This window comes from Montipora capricornis, chromosome 1 (genome assembly GCF_036669925.1).
Source record: "Montipora capricornis isolate CH-2021 chromosome 1, ASM3666992v2, whole genome shotgun sequence".
Classification (NCBI taxonomy): domain Eukaryota; kingdom Metazoa; phylum Cnidaria; class Anthozoa; order Scleractinia; family Acroporidae; genus Montipora; species Montipora capricornis.
In genome coordinates, this window is record NC_090883.1 from 19921524 (window position 1) to 19939582 (window position 18059).

The 18059-nt window shown below is 41.5% G+C and overlaps 1 protein-coding gene across 1 annotated transcript in view; it reads left to right on the plus strand.

The window, feature by feature from the left end:
* Positions 1-12053, plus strand: part of LOC138022284 (SWI/SNF complex subunit SMARCC2-like) — a 39212-nt gene extending 27159 nt beyond the window's left edge. The window contains exons 25-34 of the mRNA XM_068869421.1: positions 245-284; positions 1468-1521; positions 1723-1852; positions 4433-4555; positions 6470-6586; positions 7887-7969; positions 8442-8564; positions 9833-9967; positions 10745-11033; positions 11678-12053. Coding sequence (XP_068725522.1) covers positions 245-284; positions 1468-1521; positions 1723-1852; positions 4433-4555; positions 6470-6586; positions 7887-7969; positions 8442-8564; positions 9833-9967; positions 10745-11033; positions 11678-11961 — 1378 coding nt within the window. The 3' untranslated portion in view covers positions 11962-12053. The remainder of the gene's footprint in view (positions 1-244; positions 285-1467; positions 1522-1722; positions 1853-4432; positions 4556-6469; positions 6587-7886; positions 7970-8441; positions 8565-9832; positions 9968-10744; positions 11034-11677) is intronic.
* Positions 12054-18059: the final 6006 nt, after the last annotated feature.

Genomic DNA, 18059 nt, shown 5'->3' on the forward strand with positions numbered 1-18059 from the left:
TTTGCAAACTTCCGGGTCTACCCGGTCAGTTCTGGCAAAAAGAAAGCACCCTTAGTGTCTGACTTTGTAACCACCATTGCGGATTAATTTCCCCTACAACCATAGATTTAATCCCTGAAATGCCCCAAGGGCTGCTTTGTTCTTCCCTTTTAATTTTAGTGCCTAAGTCCTTCACATAGCCGGCAAGACTCGTTCGTGAGTCAATGACGTACAGAATAGCTATTTTAAACTTCTTTTCTTGCAGGCTTCGCTCAGATCAGTATCTTTCCAAAAAGAGTCAAAAGGTAAATGATATGAAGTGGAGTTGTTGTTACTCCTTTCAGAACCAGGCGGACCCTAAAATTCCACTATATCCTTGTCTTGTTTTTACTGCCCTCAGTCACAGTTGCTGTGACCAGCCAATTACAAGACAGGATGTTGCACATTAACGGGTACTGCTAAAGTGATTGACGGCAGCGCAAGACGAACCCGAAAAAACGAAAATTTGAACTATAGAGCGTCGGCATGGTTGCGGAGGGAAGGCTTCAATACTGTCCCAGCCACTTACAATCAACGCCATTTTTTCGGATCATTAACACTAACAAGGGTTTGTGAGGAAACTGTCACCCTATCCGTCTCCATCCGGTATTAAAAAGCACCGTGCCGACCATTTGTATTTGCAACACTGTTTTTGACTTAGTGCCTAATTCACAGCTTGGCTTAACTCTTGAAGTCTTATTTCTCCCAACTCCCAAAAAGCTCCACAGGCCCAAAATGCCTTGAAACTGTATGGTCCGCTAATTCTGAAAAATAGGCTCGTTTTACGTGTTTATTGAGGCAAGAAAAAGCAGTAAGTGCAAAAAGTTGATTTCTTTGAAACGTCTTTCTATTGCGAACAAAGAGAGATCAATGGCACTCGAAAAATTTGGTCATTTGTGCATGCCATTCCCTGACGCCGTTTGGTGTCGTTAACAGAAACCCTCGTCTACTCAGTGATTTTGAAAGGATTATAGTTGTTTCTGGGCGTTGTTTTTGTTCTGTACCTCTTACACGTTCTTTAAATGAAAAAACAATAATAACTTTAACTTGGAACTTTAGTCTCAAGAGCGAAAGTTCTGAACTTATTCGGGAGCCTAAATCAAACCAAATGCTGGTTTTTGTTAAGAGGGGAGAGTCAGAGATCCCAGGGAAAAACCTCTCAGGGAGAATCAACAAACTCAAACCACATACATGGTACGACGCCGAGTCAGGGAATCGGACCCGGGGAAGGGCGAGTACTCACCACTGACGTCTTGGACTGGTGTACCTGTGGTGTATGGCGCATGTCAATTGATGCCCGTTTTTACGAAGGTGTGCACTGGAATTGGTGCCGTGATCTGCCTGAGAAGGGAAATGGGAACATTGAAAGAGAAGGATGTTCACTGTAGATCAATGAAGTGTTATTTGTTAACTTGTGATCGACACTGGGCATTGGTTTTCCTTTTGTAGGCAGCAACAGCCACGAAAGAATGGACAGAGCAAGAGACACTCCTACTGTTAGAGGTATGTAGAGTACTGTATCCATGACCTTCTCATAAACCGAATGCAATTTGTCGGGTAAACGACAATGCAGCAGCACTTTTTTGGCGGGATCGACAATCATATAAAGCAACAAAATTTCGTTATGAAAAAACCTATAGAGTTTCCAACTATATTGTTTCTGGGCATTTTAAAGCCGATCTTTATTTCGTTTTGTGCTTTCAGGGCCTGGAAATGTTCAAAGATGACTGGAACAAGGTGGCAGAACATGTTGGTACCCGAACACAGGACGAATGCATTTTGCATTTTCTGAGGCTACCCATTGAAGACCCGTTCTTAGAAGACGTGCAGCTCGGTGAGTTTCGTAAATATTTCAAATCATGAACGGGTCAGATAAGGCTACCTAGCAAATATGCTGTTATTTCTGGTGTAGGCGAATCTTTGCTGACATCATTGTTTACATAGTTTGCTGACAGAAGGCATCATGCTATAGATGGTTTTCAATCACGTGATGAGACGGCCATGTTTGAGTACAAAATAGTAGCAAATTATGGCACATGTTTTCTTATAATAGAGTCAAATTCCCAAAAGACTTTTTCCTCTATTGTTGTGTACACCAACATGGCTGCTTTGACGTCAGGTGAAAACCATCTATTAGGGCTAACGCTCACATGGTTCACATGTGGTACAAAACTAGCACTTCACATTACACTCTAATCAGTTAAGTCTGTTGAAATATAAGGGCTACACGGCTAACGTTTGTAAAAACGTAACTCTTCCTTGCACTGGTACATGTTCATTGCCGTGACTCTTTTGCCGAGAGTGGAATATTTGGCGACCTTCTTTCCCGCTAAAGTTCACCCAGCTTTCCATCCTTCCGAGGTCGGTAAAATGAGTACCAGCATGCATGGACTGCTTACAAGCGGCTGCCATTTGCGCCTGTATATGCTTCCAGTCCGCTGGGGGTAAATTGATCATTGTAAAGCTCCTTTGAGACGTTTGTGATAAAGGCGCTATATAAATGCACCACTTTACTTTTGACTTTAACATCTTCAGTTCCCACGGCCTGTTCCCGTCTGACCTTGTAGCTCAGTCGGTAGAGCAGCGGTGATCTAACCCGCAGGTCGTGGGTTCAATTCCCACCCTGGTCAGAGTTTTTCTCTGTCCTTGTGTGGGCCCATTTCCATTAGGGCTAACGCTCACATGGTTCATATGGGGTACAAAACTAGAATAGATAAAACTAGAACTATAATCAGTTAAGTCTGTTCATGTATTCACAAATTGACTTCAAAAGGTAAAAGAACATGTTAAACTCACGTAAATAACCAATTTGAAGCCTTTTGGTTTTTATAACAAGCGAGTCATTAGCCATCAAAAACTGATAAATTCTTGGGTTGCAAAAGCGCTAATGAGCCCATACATTCTTTGTAAAACTTCGAGTTTCAAAGGGTCTATTTTTACCCGGCTGGTAATAAAGAATTGAAATAAGAAAAGAAAAACAAACTGAATTCTGGTAGTTGTTGTCAAATGACGCTATCGTGAAAGTTGCCTGCTCTGGTAATTGTAGTCAAGTGACGCCATCGTCAAAGTTGCCTATTCGGAAACGTGATAATCCCGATGACAGAACCCAACGGGTGGCTCTCGATGAGACCATTTTCTTGCTTGGTAAATGATATGGCCAGCTCCTTAATCTCACTTCTTTAAATATCCGCCAATGACACTGTTCTACATGCAGTATAAGCCACAATCACGCCCTCAGAACAAACTTGTACAATGGATCGTTTTCACGTGACGTCATCATTTTCTAAAATCCAAAACAAAAGAGCCACGAAAGTTGTTATCCTCATCAGGCATAAGAGGCGGTAAATTTGTAACCATTTGCAATTTTAAAGCTCAATAGCGTGCTTTGTTTGGAAACCAGAGCATTTTTAATTTCGGAGTTATAGCGGTGCGTGACACGAGGCGACGATCGAGTTTATTGAGAAATATATATTTATCTCATGGTTTTGAGTCTTTTTAGAATTGAAAGCGTTAGGAAAAGTGCTTAGGTAAATAGCTGTTTGTTCATTATAGATGATCACTCGCCTAGATAGCCAAAGTAAGTAACAGATGTTGACACTACTTTCCGGCCGCCATATTGGTGCACCACAGATGTACACCAACATGGCGTTTTTCATACTGCGCTCTGTAAATTTCTGCGAAAGATTTCGACGAATATCTGAAGTTTGCGCAAAAGCACAGGCCTAAAACTTGGAGAAGTGTCTTCTTCATTTATCTTCTACAACATCACGAATTCTTGACTTTTTCCACTGGATGTTTTTCGATTTATTTTTTTATTGCGTGACAGTGAAAACGATCTATTGGCTCTCCCCTGGCAAATTTTCATATTAAACCCTTCAAGTGTTAGCTCTGCGTTTGAACAGATCTTTTAAAAATGCCATTTTTTTGGCGTCTGGGTAAATTTAGGGGTCACTGTTAGTGAAACTCTAAACTAAAAAAGATTAGTCAACAAACGTAAATAAGACATCAAATGTGACATTACGCTTTGTCAAAAGAAATATTTGCGTATGCCCAGAAAAACAATTATGAATTCCGAACTTACTGAAACGTCTCTGGCAAACCGATGTACATCGTGTAACTTTTATTAGAAACACCAAGCTGATCGTCTTGAGCAAGTCCAGCCGCGCAAAGCTTCTTTTGCTCAAATAAGAGGGCCTAGTTTGGGATTAGAAGTTACAACCATTCTTCGCTCCAATTATTTTTTGGCGTGTGCCCTTTGATTCCTTCCTAGTCCCTTTCTTGTTTTAAACATGGCGAATTTAGTTCTAACCGTACCGCCGATACGAATTCGATTTTACGATGTACTTCGCCAATTGCTGAGCTAAGTTAGGAGTATGCAGTTGGAAAACTCATAAGTTTGGTGTACTTTTCTTAGGTCCCTTGTCCCATCAGCCCGTGCCATTCAGTCAACAGGGAAACCCTATAATGTCAACAGTTGCTTTCCTTGCTTCAGTTGTTGACCCTCGTGTGGCAAGCGCCGCTGCCAAAGCCGCTTTGGGTAAGAAAATTATTAATGACAATGAACTTAGCCTTATTTAGCCGTTGGGCACTAGAGCGAGTTTCAATCGAGTGTCGTAAAACCAAAACCAAAGTAATTACTTTGGCCAATCAAAAAGGACAAAGGCAATCCAGTAAACCAATCAAAACTCGAAGTAACTACACGTAGCCGACACAAAGCGCAGGAAAATGTGCACGCGCGAGCCACGATTGGTTTTGGTTTCACTTGTGATTGGTTGAAAAAGTGGCGCGAGGACTTTGAACCAATCGTTGAGTGAAGCAATCATAAACCAAAGTAATTCGCTAATTACTTTCGACACTCAATTAAAAACCGCTCTATTTGTGCGCACTGTGCAGAAATCAAATCTAATCGAATCGAACCAAATTGTAGATTGATTTTTGAGGAGAGGGGGGGGGGGGGGGAAGGGGGGACTGGAGTACCCTGAGAGAAACTTCTTGAAGCAGGCTAGAGAACCAACAAACTCAACCGTTTGTGACACCAAGTCTGGGAATCGATTCGAACGCGGGCCACATTGATGGGAGGTGAGTTCTCTCAGCACGGCGACAGCCCTGAATCCGTATATTTGGGCAATGATGTCCACCCACATGCACCCTGACCCATATAAATGGGTGTTTTATTTTAAATATTGAAGCCCGTTTTTCAAGCCCCCAAAACCTTTCGGGTCCGAAAAAGGCCATCTGTGTAAGTACGATCCTGTTATTCTACAAGGGTTCTTATTACATTTTGAAGAAAACGAAATAAAAAATCCAAGCAATGTTTTATTTCTCAAAACGTCATCCTTTTGGAGATACGAAGTCTTATGGCAATCGAAAAGGGCACAAAAGGTTTGGAGACTTTCACTGAAAGCATCCCAACACGCAGATTTACCCAGAAACGGATTATCCGTTGAAGTTTCCCCATGTTGAAACCTGGAATGATCACATTTTACCCGTCCTGTTGACTGCTAGGATTTTAGGTCTCGAAAAGTAAACAATTTACCCTGCGAGCAGAGGCTCCACCGAACGAACGACAGGACGAGGAAAGGAGACTCTGAAATTGCGTTCTTTCTTTCTTTCAAATGTCGCTATCCGTTAATCTGGATAATGAGATGCAGAAATTCAGGTTTCAAACCTGTTTTGATGCGCGAGTTTACCCTAAGAGGGCTATCTGATGACCAAACTCGAGCCCGCGGTTTATTTCAAAACAAACGTGGCTGAATGTCTGGATTCAACCAAAATCTTTAAAGCGATTGCGTTTTTGACTGAAAGGAGCCAGACCCATCCAACAGCTGAGCAAAGACAAGCCCTTAAAAGTTTTGTAAAAGGTCAAGACACCTTTGACGGGACATTGAAAATCCCTCTTATTTCATTTGACAATCCCAATACTGAAACATCTGAGCCGGCACCCTTGGAATCCTCTTTTGATTGTGATAGCTCCACTTTAAACATTGATGAGCGACCAAATTTCTTTTTGTGAGAAGCTTGGAGGTAAGGCTGCGAAGCTTGACGAAGTCGATAGGGTAAGCGAAGTTTTACTAGCACGGAAACTCTTTCTAAACATTTCAAGACCATGAATGACCTCGACGATCGTATCTTCGGAATTGTAATTGATGAGTCTCATTGTGTAGTGAAATGGTGAGTGTTCTTTTTTCGAAAATACCTCGTTGATTGATTGCGAATCAATTTTACCTGACATTTTGATTTAGTTTCCAGTAATACGGTTTATTAATTGAGTTAATCTTGCCGGAAACGAAAGTGTTTCTTGGCAACCACCACGCATGCCCATTTCCTCGTCCTGTCGCTCGTTCGCTGGGTATAAACAATTCGACGGTCACCGTCTCGCCATTGCTTGATTATCAAAACAATAGTATCAGTTAGGAGTGACTTGTTGTATTTCTGTGACCTTTGCAAATAGAGAAATTTTCAGAAATGAAAGAAGAGATTCCCCAGGCTGTTATTGACAGCCATGTGAAGAATGCTGCTAACGCTCGAGCGGACAAAGCTAAACCGGAAAATGCAGATGAAAATACAGGTATAAGACATTAGCTGAGTAGCTCTATCATTAAACCTCGAGGAAAAGTGCATTATTAATTCTCTGTCTTATCATCAGCCGCAGTAGTCTGGAAACCAAATTAGGCAGCCTAAGCCAGGACGACAACGACGTCATCGAGAACGCAACAAAACAATTGGTTTAGAGCAACTTTCATATGACCTTGAAAAATAAACGTAAAAACAGAACGAAAACAAAAATGCAAAACGATTAATTGGCTTAACGAACAAAAGCAAGCGAGCGCGAATTTTCATTGGTTTAGCGAACGCGAATACAAACAACGACATCTTTCCATGGAACTTTCTGGAATTTGGTATTAGGAGTTTCCTTGGCGGGAATGAGGAGAAGCTTTGTTTTAATCTTGCCAAACATTGATCCGTGAAGCAAAGTGCGAACACTTTTTCAAGGTCATACGAAAGTTGCTCGAACAAGCAAGAAATAGGGAGCTTAAGTACGTGCGTTTTTTGACGCGCGGACGGCAACCGGAAGTGAGTTTTTTTCTCTTTTAACTTGTCTTTGCACAACCACATTTACATTGCTAAGTATCTTTTCTCCATTAGAGATGATAAGTATAAAAATCTGGGAGACACCACGGTCCTAGCACGCGAGATGTTCTCTTCCGGTTGCCGTCCGCGTCTCAAAAACGCGCGGCGCGTGATATCTTTCTGAGCTGTTCTTGTCCTGACAACGATGTGAAATGAAGAATTTGTAAGCACCTGACAATAAATTTTCAATTTTCTCTCCAAACATCCACACCGTTCATACCGATTTCATTTTTGGAATGTCAATACACACTTTCCAAGCCGAACGACTTGGAATAATCGCGAAATTTAAGAGTATTTTTAAATTGCGTTTTTAATTTTTTATTTCTCCTTTTCCATACTTGTTGATTTTTCGCGCGTAAATCTACCTCGTGCGTCACTTGTTTAACGCGCGAAACAAGCCTTTTTCGATATATTAAAATTCAGCTTGAAAGAGAGGTTTAGAGGACAAATGTAAAGGAAAGTGGATAATATGCAAATATATTTCACATTCATTCCAACGTGTTTCTATTGTTTTGTCCTCACTGCCTCACTATCAAGCTGGATATTTGATATTTCGAAAATGGCCTATTACTGGAGTGTAACCACTAACACCTCGGTCTTTGAAACACCACGGTAAAGGTACAGGTACACCACCGTTGAGGTTTTGAATGAGTAATTGTTCATGTGTGCCACGGTGTTGTGTCGATCATTCATCAAGTTTTGTGTTACTTTTTTTCGTCAAATTCTTTATATTCCAGACGAAAAATCTCAGCCAATGGAGGTCAACGGAAGTCAATCTACAGGGACTGATGGAGCGGAGACAGGGGCACAAGATGTGAAGGTAGGTTAACGGATCCCTGAAACACGACGACGCCACGATAAAAGAAAGTGCCAGTTGCTAAATCTATCCAAGCACGCCTTATAATCCAAAATGGCGATCAACAGTCCGCAAAACAGACATGGAAATCGTGAAAGGTTTTTTCGTGACGATAAAAAGTGATTTCACCAACACAATTGTTCGTAGAGTTCCGTATCTATCCACAAGGCACCATGTGCCTTAAGAGGCACCGTGCGCCTTGGGTACCTCGCTTCTTATTGCACTCCTTCCGTTCTTTGTGTTTAACCAACTTTGTTCACACCAGCGGCCGATTTGAACCACTCCGTTTTGTTGGCTTGTCTTAAATGTGGAAAATCACGGAGACAAGATCGCTTCTAGCATGGAAGAAAATAAAATTGTCATTTTCAGCTTTATTTTGCCTGGATATTGACCGCAGACTACCAAACGTTTCACTTGTGTGTCGCTTTAAATTCAGATGGAAGACGCGTCAGAAGCTAATAAGGAAACAGAGAATGGCGAAAAAATGCAAGCTATCAACGAAGAAAACATCGCCAAAGCTGCGGCCTCTGCCCTGGCAGCTGCTGCTGTTAAAGCGAAGGTAAATGTCACGTAGTTGCGAGAAATTCGGAAAGAAAATCGAAATCTACCCTTTTCCCTCCAAACCTGTTCCGTCTGTGGTCTGTGTCCATAACCTAATGTATTTAACGATTGGTTGTTAAGAGTCCACAGCCTGGCTTTTTTTTTTTTTTTTTTTTTCAAATTTGAGCCACCTGCTCTGTGAAAATGCTCATAACTGAATGCCAGCTGATGTGAGGTCACACCATGCAAATTATCCACGGGCTGGCTAATTTTAGTCAGTATTTCGTAGGCTCGCTTTACACCCGTAATTTTGTTTTAGCCGACTTAGCAGACCCTTCCAAAAGGACGTTTTCAACCAACCTCTAGAGATACCAATAACAATAGAGAAATGTACGACTTCTAGTGGACGAACAAAAGGAACTATTGAGAGATCTTTTGTTTTCGTCCACCAACATGGCGCCGTTGACGTCACGTGAAAAGCTCCTATAGGAGTTCACGCCTTCCACGTAATCACGAAATGAGCCTTTTGCGTGGCATGTCAACAGAAACGCGTTGTTTTCACACTGTTTTTTCAATACTTGAGGAAACTAATCTTCTGAGTTCGAGATTATCAAATTGTTGTAGATTGTAATTACAGAAAGTACCGAAACAAATCATGAATCGTTAATGAAGAATGTCCAGGCCATTGTGATCAGTCTCAACATTGGCGACAAGAATGAAGAAACTCCTTCCGGTCTTAAAATGTTTTCGATCGAAGATAACCGATTGTTTTAGCGCAGCAGTGACAGAACTCTCCCTCCAACAGCAAAATGTGTCCCGTACGTACTCGGCGTCGGTTGGAGGACAAGCCCAACGAGGGGCTAACGCTCGAAATGTCATTTCACAAATTTTTCTTTCGGTGATTAATTTGTTTCTATCAACTTCTTTGATTACCGTATTTACTCAAATAAACGCCGCAGCGTTAATTGATTTTTTTAGCGTGTCCGATGTGGCGTTTATTTCAAATTCATACTTCTTAAATCACTGACAGCAATTACGATAGATCACTCGAAATACTGCATTAATTCAAACAGACACCTGTTCGAAGTTCCAATATCTCAATCGTAATTCCCTGGATTGTGGGGGGGGGGGGGGGGGGGGTGATGTTCTACGCGTACCCCGGGTTTGTCTTCTTGTCGTAAAGCAACATTTGATTTTGTCTGATTTGCCGTGTCCGCAGAAAGCAAAGCACGTGCTTTGCTTTATAAGCGTGACTCTTTGATAAAAAAGGATTTTAATTTCTCACAGCACTTGGCCCAAGTGGAAGAGAGGAAGATCAAGAGCCTTGTGGCGTTGCTCGTGGAAACTCAGATGAAAAAACTGGAAATTAAACTTCGCCACTTTGAAGAACTTGAGACCATCATGGACCGGGAGCGTGAGGCGGTGAGTTTACGAGATTGTATGCCTCGGAAAGGTCGCTTTTCGCTATGGTTCAACTTTCATGCTCGCTTCTTAGCTATCTCCATATCGGAAACTGCGTGCGCTATCATTGCTCATTTCAGTTAATGTTAATTCCTTCCCGCTTGATTTGAGCACCAAGAGAAAAAACAGTTATCATTGCTCCTTACTATGAGCTGAAACTCGGATTATAAATTTAAGTGGAGAAACGGGAGCCGTAAACTGCAGTGAGAGCCCTCCGATGTTGTAAGTAACATAGACAAGTCGCTCGTACTTTCCGAATCAAAATAACTGAATTGTATACAAGCATGACAGATCTTTGTGTGTCTTTTATTTTTGTTGTAAAGTGAACGGAAACTTATTAAGTCAGTGCTTTCCGGGCGTAAATTGTTTCTGGCCCTGTGCTGCTACATTCTTATTCGCCCAAAGGGCAAGCTCTCCTTATTGATAGAGGGTGAAGACGACGATGTTGCCCTACCCTTTCAACGAGAGTTTGCTCCCAAGGTATTTTTGTATGGATTAATGGGAGGTTGTAAGGACTCCGCTCCTAGGGTCGATCTTTAAAAGGATACTAGAAAATAGCGTGGATCTGATCGATTGTGTTCCAAACGGATTGTCTGAGAAAAGATGCCAACATGGCAACCCTTTGATAGGGAAGGCCTCATCAAACGTTCATACAACATCCCATTGGTGTTGAACTATTTTCGTTCTCTTTTCTTTTCTTTTCTCTTTTTTTTTTTTTTTTTTTTTTTTTTTTCTCAGTTGGAATACCAGCGTCAACAGCTACTTGCTGAGCGTCAACAATTTCATCAAGAGCAACTGAAGGCTGCTGAGGTGCGCGCACGCGCAGCGTCTGGTCACTTGTCTCCATCACAGTCCTCCCCGGGACAGATCCAACCGCTGTCTCAGGTCTCCCAACCTCATCAACATTTCTCACAACAACCGCAGGTACATCAACAACAAAAGCAACCTCAGCAACTTCCACCACAGGCAACCCATCCAGGAGTCTCCACTGGCCTAATTGCACAGGTTACCAGTTCACCTCAACAAGGTAGGGAATCTCCCAATATTAGTGTATTTCTACTTTTCCTTCGGTCGAGATTCCACTCGCTATGATGCAGGATTCCTTCTGCAATCTTCCCCTGTCTATCATCATTGCTGCTCTCAGTTCTTTTGCAGATCAATTGCACTTGCTAGATCTGTATCCCTCATATAAAAGTGTCGATGTAGGTTACTGCTCCTTTTTCGACATTCATGCGTCCAATTTTTGGCTGCCACGGCACCAGTTATGAAGTCTCCTCTGGATGTCTTGCACAATAACCAGCTAGCTTCAATTTCCTTACTCTCATCTTGGATGTTACAAGTGGTATTTTCCCATAAACAGCTGCTATTTTTTTTTTTTTTTGCATGTGTCCCTGACTCATCCCGTGTATTTCAGTGAAACGTATAATATGGTAGAACAGTATGATTACTTCAATCTTTTCGCCTCTCTCTTGTATGCTGTTGTGGGTAAACCGCGTAACTCTTCTTGTGTTTAGCGTTGTGCAAAAAGGGAGAAATGTATAGGCGCAGAAATACAAAGATCGTCGTTGAGAGTCTGCCTCCAGGGTACTTGTAGAACAAAGTAGTTCGTATTTTCCGTGAGAAAATATGTCCAGTCAACATGTCATAAACTATTAAGCTTGTTTTTTGCAGGTGTAACCAGTGGCCAGCCAGTGGGATCCAATCCCCCATCCGCTTCGCCATCTCCTGCGCCCGCCATGAATCCCGCTTCCATACCTCCAATTGGTTCCCACCCAGCCTCTGGCTGTAGCACTCCAGTGTCATTTATTGGATCTAATGCTGCATCCCCGGCTTCCGGTCCGGGTACTCCGAGTTCCGCCCCACTAGGACATGCCTCTTCCGGACAGATGACTCACGGGCCCGGTGATAATTCAGTCTCAAGCCCAGTACCCCCATCTTCTGGCATGATGGAATAACCAGATGATAGTAGTAGATGATGAAATACGCTGATTGTGAATTTTCATTTCTTACTTTGTTTTCTACGCTAATAAACTGTCCAATTTACGTACGTTTCAATAAAGTTTTCTTTATTCAAACCCTCCACAACGTACGGGTATTTTTTATTGTCTTCTGGTTGCAAGAATCCTCCGATATCGTCACACAATCATTTTCTGTGCGTTTCCTCGTTTAAAAAACTTGCTACGACATCGAGGGAAAGACTAAATATATGATGTTATTGCAGAATCATGTTTACCATCCAACAATATGACGTCACTATATTGCCTTGTTTCAGGATAGAGCGACTTCTCCCGTTAACTGCTTTCACCTTGCGATGCAAGTCCCACATCTAAGGCTTCATGGCCGGTGGAACGGATCTTGTAAAGGGAATATAAAGATCACTAAAAGGCTTATGGGAAAGGGAAATAAGAGATTAAAACCTGATAAATGCATATGTTTAAACATGATGTCATCATTGTTCACCATCATCAATGTCATTATTTTTATCTCAGCATCGTCAGGGGAAGAAAAGGTGCAACTTCACAAACCCTTCTGCCCGTCGAAGAAATTGCTGTTTAAATGGTTGAACCATTCAAATTAGCCATGGGACGCACTTTTGAACGGGTTGAAGATATATGTGCGTTATTAGCATACAGAGTCATACATGGCAGCTGTATATTGCACTTTCGAAGTCATAAAGATCACTGAATAACAAGCGCTTTAAACAAGGTATGACTTGACCTGCAGGAAAATGTAAAATTCCTAGAAAATACCTTTTAAAGTGGTACTATGATCAAAAAATCATTTCCTTTTTTTCTTCTGATTTTGAAAGCGTGTTCGCTTAACACCTAACTGGCAAAATTTTGAGCTTTGAGTTTTATCCAAAGGCTGTTTATTTTGAGTGTAAGTTTTGGATTTCATGGTCCGCCATTACTCACGTTCAAAACTGGCCGATTGGACCTCAGAGGGTTGGATCTAGAGAAAATGACGTCATTTACTCACTAGCTTAAATTTCAGCGTGTAAACGCAATTTATTATATATGCAAAACACGGGTTGAAAAGTCTGAAAGCCCGTAACTCCCGTGCTGCATATTAATTAGGCCGCGTACACACGCATTGCATTTTTAAACTAGTGAGTGTTTGACGTCATTTTCTCCTCGACCCAGCTCTCTCAAGATTTTGAAGTTAGTAATGGCGGACCAATAAATAAGAAAATTCCAGCTAAAATAAACAGGTGTCTTTTTAAAATCAGAACTTAAAACTTGGGTGAGTTAGTGTTTAGTTAACATAGTTTTGAAATCCAAAGGAAAAACAAAATTTTTTTTTTGGTCGTAGTACCACTTTAAAAAGCTGTGGCACTTCTCGTGGTTATTCTTCAAATTGAGGATAACCCAGTAGGGAGGCCACCCTGCCAGCAGAGCCTTTCTTAACTCGACGAGAAAGAAATCGTATAAAGTCTTTGTTGAGTATGCGCAAGCCGTTGCTTGGAGACATTTTCAAACCCAGGCCAATTGCAAGTCTCGATCGCACTTCTAGACACTCTATTGATCTTCGTACTGAAGGCTCGATTTTGACCTTCGCCTTGTCAAAAATATGATGCATTCGCTGCCTAAACCGGCCAAGAAACTTGGGCTGCGGCGACTTAAGGTCTCGGTGAAGGAAAATTTAGGCGTCTCGCTCAAATTTTTGGTTTTTGCAAATCTTGAATCGGTGGACTGCGAAGTATGTTTTCTGAAATTTTAAAACCGCTGAAATCGCTTTTTTTGTTTCCCGCCATAATCTGCGTGCAAAAAATGTTGACGTGTCATGTCAACCACACGTGAAAGGATTGGGTGTCAATTGACAGCCTTCACACGCGACCTGCCACCTTAGCACATGCCCGAACGCTGATTCGCTCAGCATAATAGACCATTTTACAGTTGTAGCTAAGTTACCTGGCCTACGAATGGAAGCGAGGCTGCCGGTGACCCTGCTTTGATACAAACCTCCGTGCTTTTGTAATGTTAATACGGACTAATAAGAATTACAACACAATTTACATAATAAAAGCAGTGGGGGCTGTATCAATGCAAGGTCCTCGGCAGCCTCGCAGCCATTCATAGGCTAGGTCACTGAGCAACCAACTGTAAAATGGCCTTATAATAGGCCATTTTACAGTTGTTTGCTCTGCGACCTAGCCTATGAATGGCTGCGAGGCTGCCGGTGACCTTGCATTGATACAGCCCCGACTGCTTTTATCATGCAAATTGTGTTGTTGTAATTCTAATTAGTCCGTATTAAAATTAAAAAAGCGCGGAGGTTTGTATCAAAACAGGGTCACCGGCAGCCTCGCTTCCATTCGTAGGCCGCCAGGTAACTTAGCTACAACTGTAAAATGGTCTATTACATGCTTAACCAATCATAATTACATGCGTAACAATCCAAACATGTAACGCAGGCCAGCATTTCTTCATACGAAATAAAAGTGAATGACCTGAATTTCTCTCATTAACTACCAGTTGTCAAACATTTTGTTTACACGATCTCCACACTGACTGGCCTTTTCTTTTACGGTTCCGTTAACTACACGTTCTACCGAGAGCGTGTGAACAATATAGCACTCGTTTACTGATTAAGCCTAAGCGCCCGTTTCAGTGATAAGGCCTAAGCTCTCTTTTCAAATCTTAGCTTTTATTTTAGGGTTCGGTGAACTACACGTTCTAACGAGATCGTGTGAAGAATATAGCACTCGTTTACTGATTAAGCCTAAGCGCTCGTTTCAGTCATAAGGCCTAAGCACTCTTTTGAAATCTTCATTTCCCTTTCATTTTCTCACTTACATTCATTGCCCACTATGGGACTGCGGACCGCGGTAGCACTTTCAACAAAAACTTACTAACCCACTACGGGAGTGCGCACCGCGGTAGCACTTCTAAAAACACTTATTCGCCCACTGCGGGACCTCGGACCGCGGTAGCATTTTCAACAACACTTAGTGGCCCACTGTGGGACTGCGGACAGCGGTAGCCCTTCCACAAACACTTTTTGCGCCCACTGCGGGACCTCGGACCGCGGTAGCGCTTTACACGAACCCAGTCATTCAGTGCCAGACTGCGGACCACGGACCACGGCATCTTAGCACTAACGCTCTTAAGTGAGGGGGTATTCTGAAATCGCTCCCACGTGTCTTTTCAATCTCAAATTACCTAGATTTTGCGTCGAATAACCTTTTAGAATGATGTTCTGGTTTCTGAGATCATAGTTAATCGAGCGACTGGTTATGGAACCTTAGAACCTTCAAAAGCGAGAACAATGTTGTCGCAATCGATGTTGAATTGACCGTGACCCTACACAATCTTTTGTTCTCGCTTCGCACGGGTTTGCAAATTAGTTGCGCATAATTTAATCGAAGGATTTGATTGGTTATCTTCTCGAAAAAAGGTGTGTTTTGTGCAGGGCCAAGGCCAAAAAGACGGACAAAAACATGAAACAAAGGAACTTGTCGAGTTTCATAACCATCTCCATGCATTAACTATGCTGAGATGATACTTCATCACTTTTGGCGACGCGTAGTTATGTGATCGCCTTTTCCTGCATTCCGATGACCTCTCATCACGTCGCTAACAAGCGATCATTAAATATTCTCGGAAGGTCGATTTCTCTGAAAATTGAAAGGATGATTGCAAGCAGGTACTATCAATAAAAATTCGCGTGTTTTGCACGAGAATAATGCGACTTTTTTTTCTTGAGTGATGTGATCTTTGTCCTTGTTATGCAAATTTTGATAGAATAATGAATTACAAAAAAATTATACTGAAAGAACGTTAAATAATCTTGAGCATTTATATTGAGCATTTATTTGAACATAAAATATGAAACACTTTACGAGAAATAACATTTTAAGTGAATACTTGGAGAAAACAAATCGCAAAAGCGTTCATAACTCAGTTATAAGACGTATTTTTTATGCAGTTGAGTTAACATGCGCCGATCAAATCGAAACTTCAACATCCTGACCCCTCCCCCCCCCCCACCCCGAGCCAACCATGGGCATTTGACTATCTTCTGTGCCCAGGGAGTGGGGAATTTGACCTTTGCCTGCGTGGGATGGGGAAAATTTAACCGGAAGTGTCAGGTTTTAAATGATTTTTTTTTTCGGGCACCGAAGTCGCTAACAGCTATAAAACAAGTGTTTGGACGAGATGGAAGAGTTAAAAGAAAGAGATATAGCATTTGTGAGCGATTGGCTTACAAAAAAGGTCTTAATTAAAGATGAAGGGAGCCGTCAACAATTGTTCTTTAGTAGGGTATGACAGACAAATCCGACGATAGGGTAGGGCATTTGAACGCCATTTTGGCCCGAGGGGGCGGGAATTTGAACGATCCAGTCTTCAAAAGTTCAAATTTCCGGGGTTTGCCCCGGGAGGAGGCGGGGGATGTTGAAGTTTCGAACTGATCGGCGGATTACCTGCTATGATACAACCATGTCGTCCATCCTGGATAAGCATGCCCCTTTGATAACAAAAACTAAGACTATACGGAGAGAACCATGCGCATATGCACCACTACTGAAAATTTCCGAAAAGACTACACAGCCAGTCCGAAAAGAGAAATTTATAATTAGCACTGCGTACCCAAATCTGAATTAAAGTTAGAATTTCATACGAACTGATTCATTCCGGAACAGATGCAATTCGCCGTCAAGGAAAAACAAAGAAACAGAAAATGTCCACAATAGCGGCAGAATTGACATGAATAGTCAAAACGAAAACCAAGAATTATTTCACATAACTACTGAAGCCGAATAGACCCTTTCTAAGTGAAAAAAAAAACTATGAACACAAAGTAATTACGGTAAAGAAAAGTAAGGCTTTGCTATCTACGCTAGATTCATCAGTACCAAAACTTCAAAAGAAGAATTAGCTCACTTTAGCATTTATTCGAGATGTACGACAAACGACAAAAACTGCACTAACAGATTCACGGTGGTGGTTGTTCCTCGATTGACCACGGTTTTGAGTAGATAATCGCATGACTTCGAGTGCAATTAGGAATAAATAATCTGGAATAATTTTTTTGGAAGACGACCAATGTTAAACAATGTTTTAGGAGATGTTTTAGGGGTATTTATAGTTCGTGCCAAATTCATCGTATATTTCAATCTCCATTGCAGCTATCTAAAAGAAACCATCTTGTCATCTCCTTCCTTGGAAGTTTTCAACATATAATACATATAATATATATTTCCACAATTGGCTATTTTCCCCAACCCCATAAAACAGTTCATTTTACTGTATCGAAAGTGGCCTTTGCACTGAAGCTTAAAGCATGATACAGTCTCAAGAGTAAAGAACTTGTATTCTTTTTTGTGTAAAAAAAAAACCCACCCCCACCCCCAAAGCGTATTGCATTATGGGATGGGGAAATAGCGAATAACAGATTATCATTTATTTATTTATCTTTTCATTTATTTTTCTTATTTTCTTTTGTTTGTCGTTTCTTTTTTTCGCAAGTAGCTATGGCTAATCGTGGCTGGGCAAGTCCTTCACCTACCTAAAGTAATAAACAGGAAAATACGTGACATCACCCAGTGCACACTTCTAGAAAATTACAAGTGGAACGAAACGCAAATAGCCAAATACCTCGTTCAATGAGTTAATTATCTTTTCCACCTGCCGACGTGCAAGGCTTTCAGACAATCCCGTTTTCAGAGTCAAGGAGAATACGTTATGTGGTAAAGCGTGGAATTTAGTTTCGGGAAGTCGTCATTCGCACTGAGGTATCGATCCCTTCTGCCCGCGCTGTTTCGCAATATAGCTAATAGTTATGGTCTTAATACGCGAACGTTTGCAAATATCTTGCGAGTTTTATTCTCACACAGTAAATAATGTCTTGAAATATGATGACATGTGTCATGTTGAGTATAAAATATTCAATTTACGCCACATCGGATATCATTGCTTCAAAACAAGGAAATGAGATATGGCAAGCTTTCCGAAGGACTGAATTTGCTGTCAACATAATGCAAATTAAACATTTCTTGGAGAGAGTATTTGAAGAAAATAACATGCAAAAAACAATCCTGTAAGCAAAAGGC